This window comes from Pelophylax lessonae (genome assembly GCF_965119305.1).
Source record: "Pelophylax lessonae genome assembly, chromosome: 1".
Taxonomy (NCBI): Eukaryota; Metazoa; Chordata; class Amphibia; order Anura; family Ranidae; genus Pelophylax; species Pelophylax lessonae.
Genome location: NC_138768.1, coordinates 391605353 through 391629652, shown reverse-complemented (window position 1 = coordinate 391629652; position 24300 = coordinate 391605353). Strand labels below are relative to the sequence as shown.

Genomic DNA, 24300 nt, shown 5'->3' with positions numbered 1-24300 from the left:
ACATATATAATTATTCTGTTATTTCAACTTGATAAAGATCTGAAGTACACTAGCAAATACAGCAAGGAATGTTTAAAAAAGAAGAAATGGACTGTGGACTATTGTTAAGAAATGGTTATAGACTGCCCTAGTCAAAGCCCTGATATAAATCCCATTAAAAAGTGTGGGCAGTATGAAACTGCAGTTCATGCAGATAAATTCACAATCATCTTGCAACTTTAGAAACCTGGCATGGAGAAATAGTCACAAAATTCAATGACAGGGACTGATAGGCAGTTAGGCAAAATGCCTACAAGAAGTCATTTCTGCTTAAGTGGGCAAAACCAGCCAAGGTTGTATTTACGTTTTCCACACTTAACCATTACTTCTATTTATTATTATGTTGAATAAATGATTGAAAGTAGTGGGTTTTTATTAAAATATATCATATTTATTTGTAGGCACTGTTTGAATTAAGATCTAATGCTTGCCTGTTTATATGTGTTAAAAAAGTTGACAATTTCCATTGTGTGTACTTACTTTCTCACATGAATGTATGTGGACAATATATGTAACAATGAAATATGGCTACCACCATGTACAAGTATAGTTATAAACTATATAGAGATACAAGAAACCCAATAACACACAGTTTTGTTGTTTGTACCAAGCTATAAATGAAAACTAAAAAAACATATGTTCCTATGTAAACCAATTTACATAGGAACTAAGGGCAAAATTTGTACGCCACACACACTGTGCTTTGCCAGATTTGCTGGGTGCAGCTGCTGTGACTTGGCTGTTGAGTTCCTGTTTACATGTAAGGAGGTTTCAAGGCTAAGTCCACCTTTGTGATAAAATGCACTTTGTAGTCAAGGGGGCCTTGCACGTGTAAAAGTAGCTTTAAAATTTTGAGTTTCATTTAAATGTCTGACCTGTAGGACAATTAAGGCTTATCCACAGCCTTGCTAAAAACTTCTAATGGTGGAGAACCATGTTGTCCTGCCCGTGATCTGAGAAGTCCTGGACATTGGACATCCTCCCAACATCACTGGAACGAGCGTTCTTCCTTTTTCAAAACCTGCACAACCGCAGTGTTTCCCCAAGCACCACAGCAGCTCCTGTAAAAGGGTGGAGAGAGAGCATTTTTTACATTAACATTCACATTGTAAAATGAAAATCACTTAGCTAGGTGAACAGTCTTTTCTATGTTAAATTGATTCTAAAGGTTTTAATAAAAAAAAAAAAAAAACCCCAAACATGTTATAGTTACCTGCTCTGTGCAATGGTTTTGCACAGAGCAGCCCCAATCCTCTTCTTTTTGGGTCCCCCACTGGCAGTCCCTACTCCCCCCCCCCCCTACCAACTGCCTCCAATATCAAGACTCTTGCTATGTGATCACTCAAGCAGGCTTGCTCCTAATGCCCCATACACACATGCAGATTATCTGCAGACTTTTGTCTGCAGACTTACCTTTTCTATGTAGTGCAAGGGCCTGCCGGATTGCATACAAATTGAAAATGTTTAGGTTTGACCTCATATTATATGGTTTTGGTAAGTCTGCAGACAAAAGTCTGCAGATAATCTGCACGTGTGTATGGGGCATAAGCCAAGCCCCTGTAAATAGACATTGCCCATTCCCACACAGATTGTAGCTTGGGTCAGCCCTGCCCCCACCCCCTCTTCATTGGCTCACTGGCTGTGATTGACAGAAGCACAAGCCGATGGCTCCCATTGCTGTGTGAGCCAATGAGAAGAGAGAGACCCGGGAGTGCTGCTGCTCTCATGCACATCACTGGATTGAGATGGGCTTAGGTAAGTGTAAGGGGGGGGAGCTGCACCTGGAAGGTTTTTTACCTTAATGCACTTTTTGCCTTTAGAACTACTTTAAATAAACCCCACAGGATATTTTTAATAGAAGTATTTTTTTTAACCATTTTTTAACCCCTGGGTAACCCTTCTTAAATGTAATAAACACCTTCCTATTTTTCCATTTTTACTTAGCCAGTGTTTTTGTGTGATTGTTATTGCAAAGGAAACACAATACAATTTGCATGTTTTGTCTATGGCAAAACTAAGGGGAATGTAATAACTCAGCAAACATTCATTGCAGTTGAATCAATCACTGTTATTTAACACATGCATCAGGAAGATTCACCTGCAGTAAATGTCACATTTACTGCTTGGTATATATACTTGTTTTAAATCTATATCTGAAAAAAATGAAAAAAGGGGGGAGGGAGCATCTGTTCTCTATAGATTGAGGTCTATCTCATCTATTGAGTGAGCTTTTCTAAGTCCCCTTTCACACAGGCTTTCCGATCAGGTCCGCCTGTCAGTTTTTCAGGCGGACCTGATCGGATTCTCCATGTAGCCATATGGGGCAACGGATGTCAGCGGTGACATGTCCGCTGACACCCGCTGCTATCCAATCCGATCCTGCCCGTGAAATCCAGACGGATTGAAACCCTATTTTCCATCCGTCTGGAGGATCGGATAGGATCGGATTAAAACGGACAGGCGGACCGTTTTCATCAGATCTCCCATAGAGGAGAGCAGGGATCTAACAGCTCCGTCTCTGCAAAGTAAGCAGAGAGGGACCTGTCATCCACCTGCTCAGCGGGGATCGGCAAAACGGAGTCCGTCGGGCGGAAAGCCCGTGTGAAAGGACCCTTAAGGTGGACATCACAGTTGGAGCATATGTCCTGTAGAGTTAAGAACATATGCAGTGCTGTAGATACCGGTTTAAACATCTTGGATTAATTTTTATAAACATATTTGTGTTTTAGCACTAGTAGTGTATGTGGATATAATAGTATTGTTATTTTTTTAATCACAGCGGCTTTTCACAATATGAAAGTTTATAAAAGTTGTTAATTTATTGGAACGCATGTTTGTAGGGGATATATTATTTTATATATAGTATATATGGTTTGCTGATATTAAACATTTTCTGCTCTAATTTCTATGCACAGTGGTCTAGATGCTGGGAAGATCATTTTAGTGGAAACAGTTCCCATGTTTGTAAAGGATCACACTGCTAGCATGATACTGACATTTACCCAGGTAAGAACTGAAGGTATACAATACTAGACTATGTTGATGTTGATTATCATATCAGCAATAAACCAATTTAAAAAATGTGTAATGCCTTTATTTAACTATTCCTAGCTACATGTTTTTGTGTACCTGGTAATTTCACTAATGTCAAACAAGGTGTTAGATGTAGATGTATTTCTTTCCCAATTAACGTCTTCCAGTTTACTTTAGGGTAAGAAAAGTTAGAATTTCTTTTGGTAAGAGGAAAATTGCTCCTCATCCTTATATTTATTTAGCTATTATTTACATTTTAACCCAGTGGGTTCTGATACCTCTTCCATGGACAACCCCAACCAACTACACACAAACTTAAATTTGTTCAGAGGTGTCTATTGATGTACGTTTTGTGAAGAATATTGGTGAGCTTTAATGAATGTATGATTATTTTTATTTAACCTGTATTTTCAGCATGCAGTGAGCCACATGAAAGTTGCATACATGCCACCAATGGAGGATATAGGTCCAGATGTTGTACATGTCCAGTTTGTATTATCTGTTAGTAACCATCACGGGACAGTGAATGGCATCTGCTTCAATATTACCATACTTCCAGTAGACAACCAGCCTCCTCAGGTAATTGCTAGAGTGTTGGCTTTTGTAATAATAAGTACTGTTATTCTCAATCATGAACACACATTTTATTTTATTTGTATTGTATTACTTATCCATTGACACAATGTCTTCAAAGTGAAAATTTTCAGTAGTTCAGGTGCAGGGTCTCCTGGATCTATATCTAACAAGCTCATTACACTTCAGGATGTAAAATACACTCAAATTTGTTTTATTGACACTTAAAGGGAGGAATAAAGGGAATGCCATATTTTGTAGCTAGTGCAAGGAACTAAGTGTTTTATGGGGTTGCAACTAATATGAATTTAGGAATGTCAAAACTGTACAAGATAAATTACAATTCATTCTCATGAGTGTTGCACTTAGCACAAGTTGCGCCATTCCTGTAAATTGTTGAGTGAAATGTTCAATATACTAGTTTTTCTTATCCACATTATCTCTCCCAGGGTTCAGGGAGCTCTAGGTGCTGCCATCCATTAGCTAGGCTAGTGCATCCTTTACACACTTTACAACACTGAAGAAATGACACTTTGCTACAATGTAAAGTAGTGAGTGTACAGCTTGTATAACAGTATAAATGTGCTATCCTCTCAAAATAACTCAACACACAGCCACTAATGTCTAAACCACTGGCAACAAAAGTGAGTACACCCCTAAGTGAAAATGTCCAAATTGGGCCCAATTAGCCATTTTCCCTCCACGGTGTCATGTGGTTAGTTAGTGTTACAAGGTCTCAGTTGTGAATGGGGAGCAGGTGTGTTACATATGGTGTTATCACTCTCAATCTCTCTCTCAACTCTTTGAGGACCTGAAAAAAAATGTTGCTCTACATAAAGATGGCCTAGGCTATAAGAAGATTGCCAAGACCCTGAAACTAAGCTGCAGTACAGTGGCCAAGAGCTTACAGCGGTTTAACAGGACAGTTCCACTCAGAACAGAGTTCTGCCGCATTGCTGCAGACAGTGCAGAGGTTGAAGGGGTGGGAGGTCAGCCTGTCAGTGCTCAGACCATACACCGCACACTGCATCAAATTGGTCTGCATGTCTGTCGCCCCAGAAGGAAGCCTCTTCTAAAGATGATGCACAAGAAAGCCTACAAGCAGTTTGCTGAAGACAAGCAGGCTAAGGACATGGATTACTGGATCCATGTCCTGTGGTTTGATGAGACCATTAGATAAACCTATTTTGGTTCAGATGGTGTCAAGCATGTGTGGCAGCAACCAAGTGAAGAATACAAAGACAAGTGTGTCTTGCCTACATTCAAGCATAGTGGGGAGAGTGTCATGGACTGGGGCTTCATGAGTGCTTCTGGCACTGGGGGGCTACAGTTCATTGAGGGAACCATGAATGCCAACATTTACTGTGACATACTGAAACAGAGCATGATCCCCTCCCTTCAGAGACGGGCCGCAGGGCAGTATTCCAACATGATAACAATCCAAAGCACACCTCCAATACGACCACTGCCTTGCTAAAGAAGCTGATGGTAAAGGTGATAGAATGGCCAAGCATGTCTCCTGACCTAAACCATAATGAGCATCTGTGGGGCATCTTCAAATGAAAGGTGGAGGAGCGCAAGGTCTCTAACATCCACCAGCTCTGTGATGTCGTCATGGAGGACTCCAGTGTCAACCTGTGAAGCTCTGGTGAACTCCATGCCCAAAAGAATTAATGCAGTGCTGGGAAATAATGGTGGCCACACAAAATATTGATATTTTGGGCCCAATGTGGACATTTTCACTTGAGGGGTGTGCTCACTTTTGTTACCAGCGGTTTAGACATTAATGGCTTTGTGTTGAGTTATTTTGAGGGGCCAGTAAATTTACACTGTTATACAAGCTGTACATTCACTATTTTACATTGTAGCAAAGTGTCATTTCTTCAGTGTTGTCAAATGAAAAGATATAATAAACTTTTTACAAAAAATGTGAGGGGTGTACTCACTTTTGTGAGCGACTTTTATGTTACATATGACCAGGAACATACCCCACCAGCACCTGACTGTTACCTGCGGCTGTGAGTTGTAGTTAGCAGAGGCGACACTGTGCTTTGGGCACTGAATGAGCACAAATAAGGGACGCCGGCTGTACTCATACATGTGGCAGCTTTGCATTAAAGGCTACCTTGTGCTGCCACATTTATGCATATGGTTGGTATTAAGGGATTCAATATATAAACATAAATGCTCAGACAATCACAAAACAATCTACTGAAATATTTAAAATGTTTTAGCTTTTCTAAATATACCCTTCATTATTTATCCACTTTTAAATATTTTTTTGAAATTGAAATATGAGTATGTATTTTCTGCTAAAACATTGTAATCAAGAACATTTATTGCTTAGGTATTTACATTTGACATGAGTGTGGAGGAAGGTGGCTCTCAGCAGCTGACAATGGATTATATCCGCATGATTGACAAGGACACAGCACAGGATCATCTTGGTATTATTCTGCAGAAAGCACCATTACATGGCATGGTTCAGCTGGATGGAAGAGCTGTGAATGAAGGCGAGCAATTCAGCTACCAAGACCTGAGCATGCTAAAAGTTAGGTTAGAATTGCTAAAATACCTGTGTTTCTTTTTTGTATAATATTTAAAAATATTTTTTGGCTACAAAGCTACTCCATGAAATAAGCAATGTAAAACAATTTACCAGTAGTGTAGCAACATCCGTAGCAGAACTAACAGTGGTTAGTGACACCATGGTCCTGACAGGGCTCAGCTCGGGCCTGATTTAAAGTGGAAGTGAACTCAAAAAAGTGAAGAGTTGATATAATATGGGGAACATTTAGTAATTGTGCCTGAGCAGTACCCCGAAAATGTACCTTTTGATAAGAATTCCTCCCGAAAAATAGCAGTGCATATCTGGATGTGTGAGGGTGCCTAAGCACTCTTGTGCCTGTAGACTCATAGCTGTATATCAGCAATGTGAGCGTAATACTCTGCTTCCTCTGGTTGCTAGTTTCAGATTGGAAGTAATACATGGTGATGTCATTACTGCACTGCTCATTGTTCTCCTTAATAGAGGCTATGATATAAGGATTCCAGGTAACTAAATTGTAAACAATACATTGTAAGGGGGATTTTGTAAAACTGGAGCGTGCAAAATCTGGTGCAGCTCTACATTGAAACCAATCAGCTTCCAGGTTTTATTGTCAAAGCTTAATTTAACAAGCTGACGTTAGAAGCTGATTGGCCACCATTCACAGCTGCACCAGATTCTTAGTGCTCCAGTTTTAGTAAATCTCCCCCTCTGTGTATGTCAGGCAGATATTACTAGCAAGGGGAAGGTGCCATTGGTCCTTCCATTACATAAAGAGAGAAAGAGGCGCCTCTAATTTTGGACTGTAAAACACATTTATTTAATAAAAATATGCACTCACATCTGTGCGATTACATTAATTAAATGATAAATTACATAAATTACATGATGGCCCTGAGCAGTTTAACTATGTTTTCTATAACTCATTTTAACTAGGGATCCTAAAGCATTTGGAGATAGGTACTTTCTTGGACTCTACTGAAAAATTACTTCAGAAAGCACTGGGTTATGTAATATCTGCGTTTCACTACTTTTGAACAACATGCCTTTGATATAACTATTTTTGGCCTAATAATGTCAAAGCAATGCTGATTAAACTGAATTTTACTCAAGCATACCGTGTTTCCCCTAAAATAAGACCGGGTCTTATAATCATTTTGGCTACAAAAAAACACACTAGGGCTTATTTTCAGGGGATGTCTTATTTATTTATGGTATGTACAATATTCTACATTTATTTAAATAGTTATGTCATCATGACGATCTTAAATTGGTTGTAACCCTAAAAAAGATATCCTGATCCTTTAAACCATGATAGACTGCACAGTGCTTGTGCTGTGTCATTTACCCCCCTATATGCTCTAAAAAACATGGAATAAAACAATAAAATGTTTTTAAAAAAGTTCCTGTGCACCCTGTCTTCTCTCCCTCTATCAGCTCAGGAGTTAGCATCATAACATTCTGTAATCCCAAAATAAATCTTGGTTAACGTATCGTAAAATTATGTAACCGGTTTTGTAAAAAGATTATATAATGTGCAGTGTGTCTCCTTTTGAAAAAGACCTTATTTACAGCGCTGCAGGGCACTCACATGACCCGCCAGAGCTCTTCGTCCCCACTCCAAGCACTGAAGAGGGAGAGGCCATTGACCTTGGCCGGGAGGAGAGGAGAAGATCTCCAGTGGGTCACGTGAGCGCCTAGTGGCATGGTAAATAAGGTATTTGCTACAATAAAGTTACAGAGGGAGACACACTGCACATTATATAATCTTTTTACAAAATAGATTACATGTTTTTACAGGGTAGGGCTTATATTGCAGCCATTCCCGAAAATGAAACTAGGTCTTATTTTCGGGGTAGGGCTTATTTTAAGGGTAACAGAGTAGTAATACTTATTTCAAAACATTAGTCATTTTTTAAATCCTTATATTTATTTGCATAAAATCCTTACTTAAAAACGCATTATAGGATGTTTCCTCCAATAGGATGTTGGCTCCAATAGGATAGCCCAGCATGAGCTCTGCTCTCTACAACTTCTCCCACAGACTGTAGATCCACAGGGGAGGGTCTGAGGCAGGGTTGAGTCCAACTCTGATGATTCATTCAGCTCTGCATGTAACCTGAGGTTCTGCTATTCAAATCACTCTTACACAATACAGAATAAATATATGCAAACACACTATACATTCCCTTTTAATATGTTGGCAATGAACATGTTTTTCTGTTACCCAAGGTATCAGCATGATGGTTCTGAATCCTTGTGGGATGAAGTTAAATTTATTGCTACAGATGGGATCAATTCTGCTGACTTCCTTCTAAAAATACAGGTCAGTTACATTAAATATGAAATTATTTAAGTATAAATCAATCGATAGGAATAAAATAATGCCCTTGAACAAAACAGTATTTTTCCGGCCTTAGCTATACATTTCTGTTGCATTGGGATTTCACAAGGTCAAAGGAAAATGTCACTGGGCACTATTTTTATCCTAGATGTCATATCATTTGCCAAAGCAGTTAAAAAAATGATATTGTAATTCCATAATTCCTTTGCCTCTGGCTCCCAGGTACATGTTTACAAATCTGAATTGTAGATTCTGTGTATAAAGAGTATGTGATATTTTGGTAGCTTCACACCTGCTATTTCATTGCTTAGACCTTTGCTCCATGACCAGGTGACTTAAAATCATTCTACCAATCGACTTCTGTTAAGACCCCCTGTTGGATAAAACCCGCCAAGTGTGCCTAACCACACCCTAATCAATACGTGGCACCAATTCCCCTTACTCTCGGGCTTCTCCAGTGTTGCCCCCCCCGCCCCGCTGTGCTGCTGGCTCTCCTCTCCCCCCAGCTGCTGCGGGGGATGTTCAGGATGGATGAAGAGTGAGGGAAGGGGCTAGTAAATATGTAATTTACCAGCACCATCTTTTTCTAAATGAACAGGCTGTGCACAGCCTAATGCAATAGGCTGTGCACACCTATTGGCTATAGTCAATGTCTGCAGACTGATCTGTGTGTTCTGACAGTGGAGGTAAGTCTCTGTAGTCAGAATGCAACAGCACAGTACAAAGGTGTCCCCTATCCACCTGAAATGTGTAGATGTGGGAATTGACCTGCTGGCTGAACGAAAAAAGTGAACCCTGCAAGGTCAGCTTAAAGCGGAACCCTACCCATAACAACTTGGTACAAAATGTTGTTCTTTAGTAACGAACATACATTCCACATTAATATTTATGCTACCAAAATGAATGTGTGCTGTAAACTGCCTCCAGCATTACTCCTGTTTCTTCTTGCTGGAGGCTCCCATATTGCCAAAGCCCAGAACCCCTGAGCAGCTGTAAATCTTTAGGCTGCCAGCAGATCAGCCTCTAGTGGCTCTGAATTTCAGCACAATGTCAAAAATGGAGAGTAACTGAAATGCGCAGAGCAGTGAGAGGCAGTGTATTACTGGATTTCAAACAGTATGGGCACTTATTTTAAATGTTTTACGTGGCTATATCTACTTTTTACATATTATAGGAACTTTTATTTATGAAATGAAATTGGACAATCTGAAAAAATTAGTAATGATACTGTACCTCTAAACCATTACCAGAGTTTACTTGCCCTTGTATTTCTCTCGGTTGAAGCTTCATTCCCATTACAATTGTTAAAATGACTATAACATTTCTTTAGAAAAGATTTTATATTCCTGATCAACCATTTTATTGGGAAATATATATATTGCAGGTTTCCCCTGTAAATGACGAACCACCAGTTATGAAGGACAATCTTTTACGTACCATATATTGTGCAGAAGGTAACGAAATTGTGATTTCCACGGATTACATCTATGCTGTTGATGCAGACAGTGATGATATGAAGCTGATGTTCATGATTGCCCGTCAGCCTCGTTGGGGTATTGTCCTGAAGGCTGGAATCACTGTGGACCGATTCTCCCAAAGGGATATACTTCAAGGAACTGTTAGCTACAGGCATACAGGTATCTATGCTAAGTACAGAAAACGTACCTAATTAAAAATGAAATAGACACTTTAAAGAGGAGGTTCAGTCATATGTATGAAAATTAAAAGTCAGCAGCTAAAAAACTGTAGCTGCTGACTTTTAATAAACAGGCACTCACCTGTCCAGGGATCCAGCGCTGTCCTTACCCAGCTGTTTTTTTTCACTGGTCTTCGGTCCATGGCGCTGGCATCTTAACTGTGGGCAGCCAGCTGTGACTATTTGTGGCTTCACAGCTGGCTGATCACTGTGCGAGCTGCGCTTGTGAATGATCCTACAGTCTTCTGCAACCTGTGATATGTCGAAGAAGGCTTCTGGCAGGGAGGGAGTAGGAGAACGTATGTTTGGATTACCTAGGTGAACCAAGCAGAAGTGGGAGCAAAACCAGATACCCGCTTCCCCTACCCCAAAAAAAAATATGCCAAACATGTCAGAGATGGGGAGGAGGTGGAAGAGCAGAATTTCCTCTTTTGCGTGAAGTCCCGCTTTGAGTTCCTAGCTAAGACCTCTTACCTTGACAACCAGGGAAGCCTCTTCTAGCTTCATTACGTTCATAAGGGCTCATCTTCTCAAGTTTTGGCAGTAAGCCCCATCCTCCATCCCTTTTTCTAGTGGTAACACATCAGTGGCCAATAATAGCAAGATTATTGGATGGGAGATTTGTGGGAGGGTGTGACTTGGATTCAGGGTCTGGACATAGCTTTAAAGTAGTATATGGTTAGTAGCAAAATTAATTTAGAATTAGAAAGATAGATTAGGATTTTTATGATAAAGAAAGGTAATAACAAGAATGGCTGACAATTTCATTTTAAGAATAATGAACACTGTGCATGTTTCAGTTTTGAAATGCTTATCATTTTTTTCAATTATCAAAAACATTTCATTCTAACAGGTGGAGAAATTGGATTGGAGCCTTGCTTTGACACTATAACACTTGTTATTTCTGATGCCGAATTGGATGCAGACATAAAATGCTGTTTTAATACACATCATAACCCTTTACTGCCAAATCATGATTCCTTTCCTGTATATGACCTTAATATCACAGTTTTACCAGTAGATAACCAGCCGCCATCTATTACAATAGGTAAGAAGATTTTATATGACATTTAGATCACAATAATACACATTTATTTTACTGAATGTCTTTATAAGAGTTTTTTGGTAAAAACATCTAAACTAGATTATATTACATTCTTCAGACTGTGTGTAAACTTCTGATACCTCTTGATCTTAGCGATAATGTAAGTATATGCTTTAATATGCCTCTGTAATAACAAACTGCAAGAGCATAGACCAAATGGAGAAAAAAACATTTAAGCTAAATCCATATGTCTTTCAAGTTACAGTATGTTTGTGTTGTAGACAGTACCAAGGTCGAACTCAGATACACTGCACATATTTCAATTGCTTAGTAACAATCCATTAACCTTTTGCTAAGGATTACCACCTTTGCAGAATATTTTAGCACAATTCTGTAATTTTATCCATAAATAGTGCCCCAATAATAATAGACAACTAGCAGCTATCACTATGCTGTCCCCCGCAGATTTACAGCTTTGTGATCCAGGGCCTAGTCCTGGACTTCCAAAATCATTCAACCCATTATTTGAGAGGGTGACATGGGCAGTTCTTGGATTTTAGCAAAGGGATAATTTTGTCTTATGTGAAACCATCACAGGAACAACAAAGATAAACTTTTCACATTTTCTCTTGCTTTATTGAAATTCAACTTCAGTTTTGCTATAAAAAAAATTCCCCTCAAGGTGATCTATAGTCATTCTAAGTATTTTAGAAATACCGTGGAAATCTTGTCAAAAATAAAATTCTGCTTGCGGCAGATGCCTAAAATATGGCTTATCTCAGAGCAGACTTAATGCAAAACCAATGAGGCAATCAGGCAAAACAGGTAATGGCATTGTTTGGGCATTTTGTTCACCAGTGGGGTATGGAAAACCTTTAGGTTGCCCTTTTGAAAGTAAGCAAAATTTGAAAGTTTCATAAAATTACTGCAGTTTTAAAAGAAAAGTAATTTTTAATAACATTATGGCTTATGTACTGATGACATACAGTATGTTATTTTACAATGAAAGTGAAGGTTTCCTTTAAGCTACATGCAGTGTCACCACCAGGGGTCAGGCTTGAATACCAGTTGCTATAGTAGTAGCAGAACTACCACCGACCAGCAGGATAGGTACACAGGCAGTCACCCTGGTGAATGACGTGGGCTCACCTGTGGTGCGATGTCTAAGTACTAACCAGTGTTCACCAGAGCTAGTGATGGGGGAGATGGATTTTTCTGCGTGTTAGTACCAGGTTGCGGTACTCAGGATGGCCCCACCAGGAGGTGATGCAAACCAGGGTCAAGTAGTGGATAAGCAGGTAAGGATCAAACAGAAGCATAGTCAGTAAACAAGCCAAAAGATCAGTAACGAGTAGTTGCAGTTTGGGATCAGGCAGAAATGTACTTGAGGAACAAGCCAAGGGTCGTTAATGAGTGGTAGCAAAATATGGACTGCAGCAGTCAGGAAAGACAGGAGTGAGATACTAGCTGGAGAGAGCACAATAATCTGTCAAACAGGAAGTGCAGAGACATGGCCTTAATCAGGAAGTTCATGAGAGGATAAAAGAGTTTAGGGTACAAGACAAACAAGGTTCAAGTCAGGATCATTCAAGGAGTTGTCCAAGGGACTGTCCAGGATTCCAGATAGCTTAGCAAGAAGAGGCATTGACTGACACAGTAGAGGTTCTGGGTTCAAATCCAGGCTCTGACACAGAGAGGCATATGCTCCACCCTATCCAAAACACAGTGTTTGAGAGTTACAGAGACAGCTGTCATTGACTATTCAGATATAGCATTGGGTCATAATGTCCCTTTCTACATTTGGAATACTGTACGGATCAAATAATTGGAGAGGCATAATTAAAGAGATAGATGTGACATAAGAAAATGAGTGGTCATGGATAATATATGGAGGCACAAAAATCCTTAATGTATACTGGAAAGAAAAGGTTATTTTAAAATTCTTTGCTTTGTTCTGGCACAGGTGCTTTATTTTCTGTTGATGAAGGCAAGTCGAGCGCATTTTCAGTAGACCACTTGTTTGCCAATGATCCCGACACAGACAGTAACAATTTGAAATTCATTTTGGTATCACCTCCTCAGTATGGCTACATTGAAAACATCCTCCCATCTACAGGCTTTGAGAAAAGTAACATGGGAATAAGCATTGGTAAGTAACTTTAAAAATATTGTAGTTTTCTGATAAAGCATTAACTAGATCACAGGGAGATGCTTTTCACACTCCTGTTGCTGAAAAACCTTCTCCACAGTCACTTAGCAAGCTAGCCTCAACCCAGAACTGCTGAAGGTTGTCTATTCCTGCTCTTGACTGATAAGGAACATTCAAAAAGAAAATAAAAGTAACTCTTTAATATGCAGTTTCTTCTTAAATGATCACCACAATTTAACATATTGTATTGTTCCCAGAATAGACTTTTCACAGCATGTGGCATTATTTTATAAAGCTACAATGGAATTTTGTTATCTTTCCAGAAATGCTGCTACCTTATTTAAACATGGCACATTATGCAAAATATCTGTCAAAACTGAAATGTTGGAAGCTAGATTTTTATTCATCTGTAGCTGTGATGGTGAAAGTATGTATACACAGCAGATGGTATTAAAAAAGAACAAGCGCAAAAATAGCCTGCAGTCTAGCTTATAGAACTTAAGGTGCCAAGGAGATAACTGGTTTGCCTGTGGTCATGCGTGGACATAGTCTATCTGCTAGCATTTCTAATGTATGTTTCCTAAAGGCTTCTGTTGATGAACAAGCATGAATCCCCCTTGACAATAACACATATTGCAGTCAAAAGGAAAGTTCCTTAAATTGATGGAAACTCTTATGAAAAATGTTATGTTTGCAAAGAATCAAATTTCCAAATATTCACCAGCTTTCGTTTTTGTTTTACCCCAGATGCATTTCTGCTGAAAGATATTTTATCTCACAATGTGAATTATGTACAGTCAAGGCATCAAAGAATGGAGCCAACAGCAGACCAGTTTGTGTTTTATGTGACTGATGGGAAACATCGCTCAGTGGAGAAGCCTTTTTATATTGTAATCAATCCAACAAATGATGAAGTTCCAGAGTTCATGGCCAGGAATATTACCGTAAGAAATGCCACAAATTCCTGTGTGAGCTAGGAGACATCCGATGTGGAGTTCTCATACTGAAAACTATTTAGAATGCTTTAAAGTGAGCCCGTGCTTTGCCCATGCAGGACAAAACAGAATGATTTTAGTATTAGCCCCCCACAGCTACCTATACTAAACCTTTCATCTGCAACTCTGTTTCTGAGAGAATTACCTTGTTCTTCGATGTATGCAGGAACATGTGACCTATACATGGGCAATGAACAGATTTATATTAAGATGAGGATGGATCAGAAGTAACTACAAGAAGATCCAAATGCAAGGTTTTCTATGAAAAGCTAGCATGTATATGTGAAATGTGTTGCCTGGTTTGCAGTGTAAATATTTGACTATAGATTTGAATTTTTTTTATACAGAACATAGAAGGTCAGATAGATAAACTAATTAGTTTAACTAAGAAACATTTTTAAAAAGCTATGTTACAATTTTGGTATCTAAAGGAGCTGCATTGCAATGCCAATTTTCTCTATTTTATTGAGAAAGTTCTTCGTTACATGGCTTACTAAAATATTGCTAAATACTGCCATTATGGGAAGGCCTGGATTCTTAGCACAAGGCCTGTAGGCACCCAACTTTTGGCACCCTAGGTGACACCTTTTTGCTAGGACCACCTCTTTTACAGGGGTCATTTTCCTTATTTTCCTGGTCATATCCTGGTAGAGAATATTGTGATAATGTTTAACTATAAAAGATGACCCTTCTTGTTAGTGATACAGTAGAAACAAATTGTGCAGTCAATCATTATACAAACAAAAGCTCTCTCGTTCTCATTGTCACCTATAGGCACATGTCTACTATGTTTAATGGTTAATCAAGCCCTGGGGGTGGATAAGGCTTTAGTTAGTCCTTTTCAGATCTTTATAGGTTATTATTATTATACAGGATTTATATAGCATCAACAGTATGAGCAGCACTTTACAAAATGTAGTTCCAGTATATTTAAATACAAAAGGATAGGGGAGTAAGTGATACAAAAGGTAATAACGATGAGGCATGAGCTGACTTTTTAGCTGGAGGCAGAATAGGCTTCCTTAAAAAAAAAGAGTTGACAGATTAGGAGATAGGCAGACAGGTTGGGATAGGGAATTCCAGAGGTTGGAAGAGGCTCTGGAGAAATGAATTTAGGTATGTAATCTGCACAATAAAAGTCCCTGCTGGCGAAAAAATAAAAAGCTATTTCTTGGCAAACTTTGGTGATCGAATGACATATCTGAACTTGTACTTGTGGGATGGCACCATACATTTATTCCAGCATCCAGTTAACAGTAGTTTAAATTATCACATGATGTACAGCTGGAATCTTTCTTCATTACCTCTTCTGGTTTATGATAATAGCATGTACTTGAATGCTCTAACAAGACAATATTAACTTATATCTGAACTCTATTTTTCTATTTAAAGGTGGAAGAAGGAGACATGCTCGAGTTAAATCCCCCCATAATTAATGTGTCAGACATGGACGTACCCCCAAATAAATTGTTATTCAGTGTTATTGTGCAACCCAAACATGGCATGATTTTGGAGAAAAACTATGGTACTGACGACAAAAAAGAGTTACTTAAAAGCCTAAAGAGTTATACACTTCCTATAGTGCAGGATTTCTCCATGGACCGCCTTAAAAATGGTAATTATCAATAAAATAAAAGAAAATATGTAAAATTAATTATCCACAAAATGTTTATTGTGTTGGGGAAAAACACTGAGCTGAGTACAGTGACATACTGACTTTGATTGGTAGACCTTTTTGTCTTATCCATAGTGGCCTCATATAATTGTGTACATCAGATATTTTCTTTATTTGAATAGGTATGAAGCTAATGTATGTACATGATGATTCAGAAAACCTGGCAGACAGTTTCAAAATCCAGTTGTCAGATGGAAAACATGAAGTTGAGAGAACAATCTTTGTCACTGTCAATGGGATTAATGATGAAAAGCCAGTCTTGACAAAGTAAGTTTAATTTAATTCATCATGTCCTATAAACTATGTCAACACTTTAAGGATTTTTCAAAAGGGATTTTTTAAACAGGTCAGCAATTGCAGCTCCAATACCACTCCCTACATGTACGCAGTTGAAATAAATACATGCTAACTGTTCTGTCTGTCAAAAGATTGTTTTTCTGTTCATCTAGTCTTGTTATGTGGGCACCTGTGCCAGATGACATCGATAGGTCCCCATCTTCCACTGCATGTAAGTGTTACAGCTCAGTCCAGGGACCATTTCTCCTATGAGCTGAGTCACACTAGAATGTGTGTGTGATCCCGCGCGGTCCTGAGTGCGCTAGTTGTGACAGCACATTCATTTCAAAGTGCTGCCAAACATACCAGAACACCAAAAGGTAGCGCAACCAGTAATTTCTGATTGTACCACCCCAAACTATATAGTACTGTGGTACCATGTGGTTTTGGTGAACGCAAACTCAAAGTATTTCAGAAATGTTTTTGGTGTGTCATTAACAACTAATGGCATTAGCGCATTTCTCACAAAGGCAGCGTTAGGTTAACGTTCGGTGCAGGAAACACTGATGGAACCTGCCTTTCCTGCACCACGTTCCAATGTGAACTGGCCCCAAAAGCCTAGTACACACTACTAGTTTTTTTTTCATTTGTTAGTGAAGCCATCTACCTTGCTGTGCTATCAGCGCTCTCGGCCATTGGCTGAGAGCGCTGACTGGGAGTCATGCCCATTCCACAAAAGCCAGCCAAACAGCCAATGCCGCCCAACATTCGGCCCATGTTTACTGGGCCTAAAGGTGAGAAGTCCTGACCAACAGGGGACTCAGCCCTGCTACAAGCATGTTATTTTCCATTATTGATTCTAACTTTACACCTGTTTAGTAAACTGAAAGTTATAGATACTATCTGATCATTTGATCCTGCTACAATACTACCAGCCACACAGTCAATTTCAAACAACAAAACTTTAGAATGAAAATTTGGAATGATGGTATGAGGCCATGGAATTTGGGCCTCCATGTTTTAAATTTTAAAATAGTTAAAACTGAGAACCAAGTTTAGAATGATCTAACAGATAAAAGTAGCCTAAAGCTAGCCAAATACACTTAGGTTTAATCAATCCCTCCATCCACACTAAACAGGAATTTATGCTGCCAGCTAATGTATTTGGACATTTGCAGCACCCATAGGTAAATGAATACCTGAATAGTGACAGCGTTTCTTTTGATGCAGTCACTGTCTGACCAACAATTTTCCACCCAGTTCCTTCGAATAGTCAATTGACTTTTGCAAAGCTGGGTGGTGCTAAAAAAAAAACACCTACAGCTCAAGTTTTGGTCACTTCATCAGGAATCGGTACCATTTCAGGTGCAATGGATTCGGGGGGAGCATGATCATGGCGCAGGCAGTGAGCTCATGCTAGGAGCTCCTGGGAATAACCAATCCAGACTATGAAGTTAACCCCAAGGCCCCGCTGTCGACCCACATTTAGAGAGCAAAACCTGCTATCTGGGTACCGGGGGGAGACCGAGAGTGACTGGCACCCTTGGAGACTATCTGAGACCTGTTCGAGGAGTTGGGGAGTAAGGAGACAGAAGGCTGGCTGGAGCTGCGCCGAGCTCCGGACCGAGTGGAGCGAGGGGCTAAGCACAGATCTGCAGGTGGCTGGAGCTCCGGAGTGAGAGGAGATGCAGGCTTGGAGCCCGGTGGAACATGGCAGCGGTCAGGGGTGCTCAGGGATGGAACTGGAGGGACTGGAGTGCGAGCAGACACCGGCCTGGAGCTCGGTAAAGTCTGGCAGCGGCCGGAGGTACTTGGGGAAGCTAGGCAGAGCAGAGCTCAGTGACATGGACAGAGGGGACCTGAATGCGAGGAGACACTGGACTGGAGTTCGGTAGCTGCAGTCAGAGGAGCTGGGCTGAGAGGATCTCAGTAAATCAGCCGGCGGGACCAGAAAGAAAGAGGGCAGACCCCGCAAGAAACAACAAGGAAGGAGAAGCAAAAAAAAAAGGGTAAAGCGGACAGCCACACATGAAAAAAATCACAATAGAATATAAAGTGAGCCTCACTGAAGACCCGCTACCCACACGGAGTGGTGAGTCACCTAATTTAAGATGTTATCTAAAGTGACAAAATATAATTGTAGACTGTAGATGTTTTGGTTTTTTTTCTCTCTACCCTACCTCTATTGATCTCTCTTGCCAATATAGTCCTTTTTGCTCAACGTGTCCACTGTCCACGTTGCAAATAAAGCAGAGACAACATAGGTTTGAATAGGGGGAGAAGGGGGAGAAAAGAGTAAACTACAAGAGATAAAGGAGTTGGGAGACTATGTTTAAAGAAGAAATGAGAAGGAAGTGTGGCTGAAAAAGAGGAAAGAAAAGTAAAGTAAACAAGAACATTTTTTTTCCCACACAAAGCAAGTAAAAGATAAAAGAAAAAAAAATCAGAGGAGGCAGAGCCGAGAAATCTCCCCAAAAAAGTGCAAGCCCGGGAACGATAAAAGAAAATATGTCTCAAGAAGGAGGCATTGATAAGTCGAAAACGGAAAAACAAACAGGAACACGTTTGCAACAAGTGATAGGAAATACCAAAAATAGACAGGCTATCATCCGGTGCGAGTACACATAGCAAGTTAAGAATAGAACCAGAGATTAAAAGTGATACAGAACTGGACTGCATGGAAGAAAAAGGTCTAAAAAACCAACTACCCACAAAGTCAGAAATGGTGGCAAAACTAGAGAATTCCATAAAAAAACTACATGGCAAAGCTACATAGTGACATGGGTCAGATACTTGTAAGAGTGGAAGACACAGAAGAGAGACTAGATAGCCACACACAAGTAATAAAATAACTAAAAGAAGAAATGAAGAACAAGGAACGTGCTATATAAATTATAAGACCAGGAGAATCATAATAGAAGGGAACACCTGAGAATCAGAGGCCTACCAGAAGCATAACAGGGAGAAGATTTAATAGAAACCATGCGGGAAATATTTACCCCCCCCCCCCCCCTACTAGGCAGAACACCTGCAGACCCATTAAAAATCGAAAGAGTACACAGGATTAAAAAACCACAAGGAGTACCAGCGCAAACACCAAGAGACATAATAGTTAGGTTTCATAATTATGAAGAAAGGACACAAATATGGAGATGCCTGAGAAGCACAGCACCAATAAAATTTGGTATAAACCTCCAGATCTTTGCAGATCTATCGAATGAAACACTAAGGAGAAGAAGGCTTCTAAAAACCCCTCCTGGAGCAGATGCGTAAAAATAATATTCAGTATAATTGGGGGTTCCCTGCATGCTTGGTAGGCTGGAAAGATGGACGTTCAGCAAAATCGAGATTCCCTGAATAGCTACAAGAATTCCGTGAAAAACCCAAAATGCCTACACGAGACGTTCTCGATGGTGGGAGAAAAAGAAAGAAGGACTACAAATAGAAGATCAGTGGCAATTGATTCCCAAAACAAGTGCAACTTCAAAAAGAATGATCAGAGACCCGATCGAAGCCGAATCCGGCTTAGTTCAGGACTCCAACCAGTCGGCAGATGTGCCAGGAGACCCAAGCAGAGCGGCGGAAGGTGGCAGAAAGAGGGGGGAGGTCCCCTCCCGCTCGCTGAGATAATAGCGGCTGTTGAGCCGCATCGGCTGTTATCTCCTGAAAGCCAAAGGCTAAAAACGGTACCGCATCTACAGGCATCATCCCGGTACAACCACTTCTGCAAGCCAACATACAGGTATGTCGGTTTGCGGGAAGTGGTTAAACAATATTCTGCTAGTGTAATTTTCTTACAGGAGACACATATACAGTAGCACAAGATACAAATGTAAAATTGTATTCAAAACACCACCCAATATGGTACTATGGGGAGTCACTATCTAAGAGAGCAAAAGGAGTAGAAATTGATATGGCAAAAGAAGTAAATTTTTCCTTAGAAGATAGAATGGTAGACCCAGAAGGGTGGTACATATTTCAAAAAGGACAATTGCAGGGTATGGACCTGTGTTTATTGACAAAATAAGAACATCTCAAGCACAGGGGATGGGAGACCACCAACTTAGGTCGGTGAAAACTATTTTTTTTCAATGTCAATTAGTGGATGTGTGGAGAACTCAACATCCTGGGGTGAGAGACTTTTCCTTCCATTCCCCGATGCACGAGATGTGGGGCTAGACTATATTATGATAGAGCATAGACTGCTGGAATCAGTTGTAAATGCATCAATAGAAATATTGTCACTTTCAGTCCATGCCCCAGTAAATATGAAAAAAGTGGTAATAGGAATTCAGAAAAGCACAAACACCTGGAAGATAAATGAAGATCTGATACAGGATGTAGAGGTAGGAAAAATGATAGAAAAAGAACTGGAACACTATTTCATGAGTAATGAAACCCCAGATGTATCTGGAACTACTATATGGAAAGCCCATAAGGCCTATATTAGGGGCATGTTGATCTCTATAGGCTCTAGGGAAAAAAAGGAAAGAACAATAAACAGGATTACATTAATAGCAGAAATACATGAGTTAGAGCAAAAATATAAAAAGAGAGTAGACGTAGAGACACAACACAACTTAGTAATAAAAAGGGATACATTAAAAGATTTAATGGAGGAAGAGACAAGACAGGCCTTTAACAGAGTAGCCAAAGATACAGTAGATATAAATGGGGAAACAAACTAGGGAAATATCTAGCAAGAATATTAAAAAATAAAAAGTCGATAAACTACATAGAAAAAATAAAAAATAATAGAAGGGAAATGGTACACTCAACAACAGAAATTTCTTAAAGTGGAGTTCCACCCTATTTTTACCTCCATCTTCTCGCTCCGGGTCACCTGAAAAAGAAATGGATAATCGCATATTTTTTTTTTTTTTACTTACCTCGTAGCGAAGAAAAAATACTTACCTTACTTCCTTCTTCCTCCTTCCTCGGCCGCGGCCCGTCGTCACTTCCTGGCTCTGCAATGATTCCTGGGAGCTGAACGTCATAGCTCCCAGGAATCATTGCGCCTGCACCGGCCCCGACGTCAGTTCCGGGTCGCGCGCGTCATCCCCTTCTAAACAGCTTCTGGGCATGCCCAGAAGCTGTAGAGGGATGACGCGTGCGACCCAGAAGTGACGTCGGGGCCGGCGCAGAGCATCGTGGGACCAAAGAAGGCGGAAGAAGACGCCGAAGGGGATCTCGCTGGCTTCAAGCTGCCCACATCTGAGATGGCAGCGCTGGACAAGACGTTTGCAAGGTAAGTATTTGTCCTAACAGGTAAGTGCAACCCGGGACAGATCAGAGGCTAGCCATTGTGGAATGCACTAGCCCTGACTGTCCCGGGGGTATTAAAAAAAAAAAAAAAAAAATCCAGGGTGGAACTCCGCTTTAAGCATTCTACAGTTATTACGGCGCCCTATATGCTGTGAGACAAAAGAGGTCACAAGAGGCAGGAGTAAAAAGAAAACAAAATATGCAAGAATATATAAAAGAAGCAAAATTACCCAAAATATCAAAAGAAAAACTGCAGGCCCTAGAGGAACCAATCTCATAGGAGGAAATAATGAGAGCATTGACACATACAGCAATAGGGAAGAGCTCAGGACCTGATGGGTTCACGATCTGTTAATATAAAAAGTTCAAGGGCCAGCTGGTTCCAAAACTAAGCTCATATGTGAATGGGACAGGTGAAGGAAATTAAATGAGGACAGAATCATTACAGGCATACGTAACAGTAATACCAAAAAAAGGAAAGGACACAACTCTGTGCTCCAGCTACAGAGCAATAGCGTTATTAAATGTTGAAACGAAATTGTATTCTAAAGTCTTAGCCACTAGATTAAAAGAGCTGATGCCCACATGGATCCATCAGACCAGGCGGGGTTTATTCTGAGAAGGGAGGGAAAAGACAATGCAATAAGAACACTTCTATTACACAAATCAAAGGTATAATCTCCCCAGATCTACTGCTGTCAATCAACGCTGAAAAAGCATTTGACAGAGTGGACTGGGGATTTATGATGGACACAATGGAGGACCTGGGCATAGGCAGCATATGCCAACAATGTCCTGTTCTACATAACTAACCCTAGAACTTCACTACCAAATGTAATAAAAGAATTTAAAAAATATGGGGAACTTTCAAATTTAAAGATCAATCCTGTAAAGTCAGAAACCTTAAATATTGGAAAGAAGAGCTAGCCCTACAGAAGGAATTGCCATTTAAGTGGGCAAAATTAGAGTTATAATACCTAGGGATAAAACTAATCCCTTCTCTAGGGAACTTATACCAGGCCAATTATATTCCTTTACCTAATGAGATAAAATCAGATCTCAAAAAAAATATCAACACTGCCACTCTCATGGATAGGCCGGAAAAACATGGTTAAGATGGCACGCAGCGTGGCGATTGGGGATGAGGCTCGTCCCTCGGACAGAGCCCATCCCCGATCAAGGTAAAGAGCCAATTAAATTGGCTTTTTACCACGTGATCGGCTGTGTCCAATCACAGCTGATCACATGAGAGGCTCCAGTGCGAGCCGCTCATTCTCGTCGCAATGCGCATCCCTGGGGCTTCCAGCAAGGCGATCGGGGATGAGGCTCATCCCTCGGGCAGAGCCCATCCCCGATCAAGATAAAGAGCCAATGAAATTGGCTCTTTACCACATGACCGGCTGTGTCCAATCACAGCCAGTTACAAATGTCAACAAAGACAGGGTAACTCACTGTTACCAGGGTCCCCTCCTCACACACCGATCCAGTGTGAGGAGGAGATCAGGAAACAGTGAGTTACCCTGTACTGTGCATACTACTGTGCCCTGATTGCCCCACCAAATAAAGAGGACCTGTCACCAGCTGATCCTAGTACCTATCTGTGAGCCCATCAGAGTACCTGTCACCTGCCCATCTGAGTACCTGTCACCTTCCCATCAGAGTACCCGAGTACCTGTCACCTGCCCATCAGAGTACCCGAGTACCTGTCACCTGCCCATTAGAGTAGCCGAGTACCTGTCACCTGCCTATCAGAGTACCCGAGTACCTGTCACCTGCCTATCAGAGTACCCGAGTACCTTTCACCTGCCCATCAGAGTACCCGAGTACCTGTCACCTGCCCATCAGAGTAACGGAGTACCTGCCAATCAGAGTACCCGAGTACCTGTCATCTGCCCATCAGAGTACCCAAGTACCTGTCACCTGCCCATCAGAGTACCCGAGTACCTGCCACTTGCCTATAAGAGTACCTGAGTACCTTCCACCTGCTCATCAGAGTACCTGCCGCCTGCCTATCAAAGTACCCGAGTACTTGCCGCCTGCTCATCAGTACCCGAGTACCTGTCACCTGCCTGTCACCTGCACATCAGAGTTTTGTATGTGATTTATGTTTCTAGAATGCATGATGGTGCTCCTTGGATGTTGGGCCCCTCTATGTGGCTAGGCTGTGAAAAAGTCTTACACATGTGGTATAGCCATACTCAGAAGGAGTGGCAGAATGCATTTTGGGGTGTCGTTTTTGCTGTGTACATGCTATGTGCTAGGAATATCCTATAAATTGACAACTTTGTGTAAAAAAAAAAATAGGTTTCCATTTTTTCCCCACATTTTCCAAAAACTTGTAGGAAAAAAACGACACGTTCAAAAGACTCATAATGCCTCATAGAATATACGTTGGAGTGTTCGCTTTCCAACATGGGGTCATTTTGTCGGTGTTTCCATTGTCTTGGTGCTCTAGGGGCCTTCAAAAGTGTGATAGTTAGAAAATGATGTGTGTAATTTATGCTCCTAGAACGCCTGAAGGTCCTACTTGGATGTTGAGTCTCTTTATGTGGCCAGGCTATGTATAAGTTTCACACATGTGGTATCACCATACTCAGGAGGAGTAGCAAAATGTATTATGGGGTGTCATTTTTGCTATGTACATGCTATGTATTAGAAATAG

General features: G+C 40.5%; 1 protein-coding gene across 3 annotated transcripts in view; it reads left to right on the top strand.

Annotated features, from left to right (window-relative positions):
• The window catches only part of FREM1 (FRAS1 related extracellular matrix 1), a 226311-nt gene that overhangs the window by 98942 nt on the left and 103069 nt on the right, over positions 1–24300 (top strand). For 2 of the 3 annotated variants that reach the window (XM_082264047.1, XM_082264046.1), the window contains exons 12-21: positions 2955–3045; positions 3487–3651; positions 5993–6201; positions 8426–8519; positions 9922–10174; positions 11087–11281; positions 13242–13427; positions 14175–14371; positions 15815–16037; positions 16220–16364. In XM_082264047.1, the coding sequence (XP_082120173.1) occupies positions 2955–3045; positions 3487–3651; positions 5993–6201; positions 8426–8519; positions 9922–10174; positions 11087–11281; positions 13242–13427; positions 14175–14371; positions 15815–16037; positions 16220–16364 (1758 nt within the window). Of the gene's footprint in view, positions 1–2954; positions 3046–3486; positions 3652–5992; positions 6202–8425; positions 8520–9921; positions 10175–11086; positions 11282–13241; positions 13428–14174; positions 14372–15814; positions 16038–16219; positions 16365–24300 lie in introns of those variants that run through there. The other variant, XR_014225512.1, reaches the window with a different exon arrangement.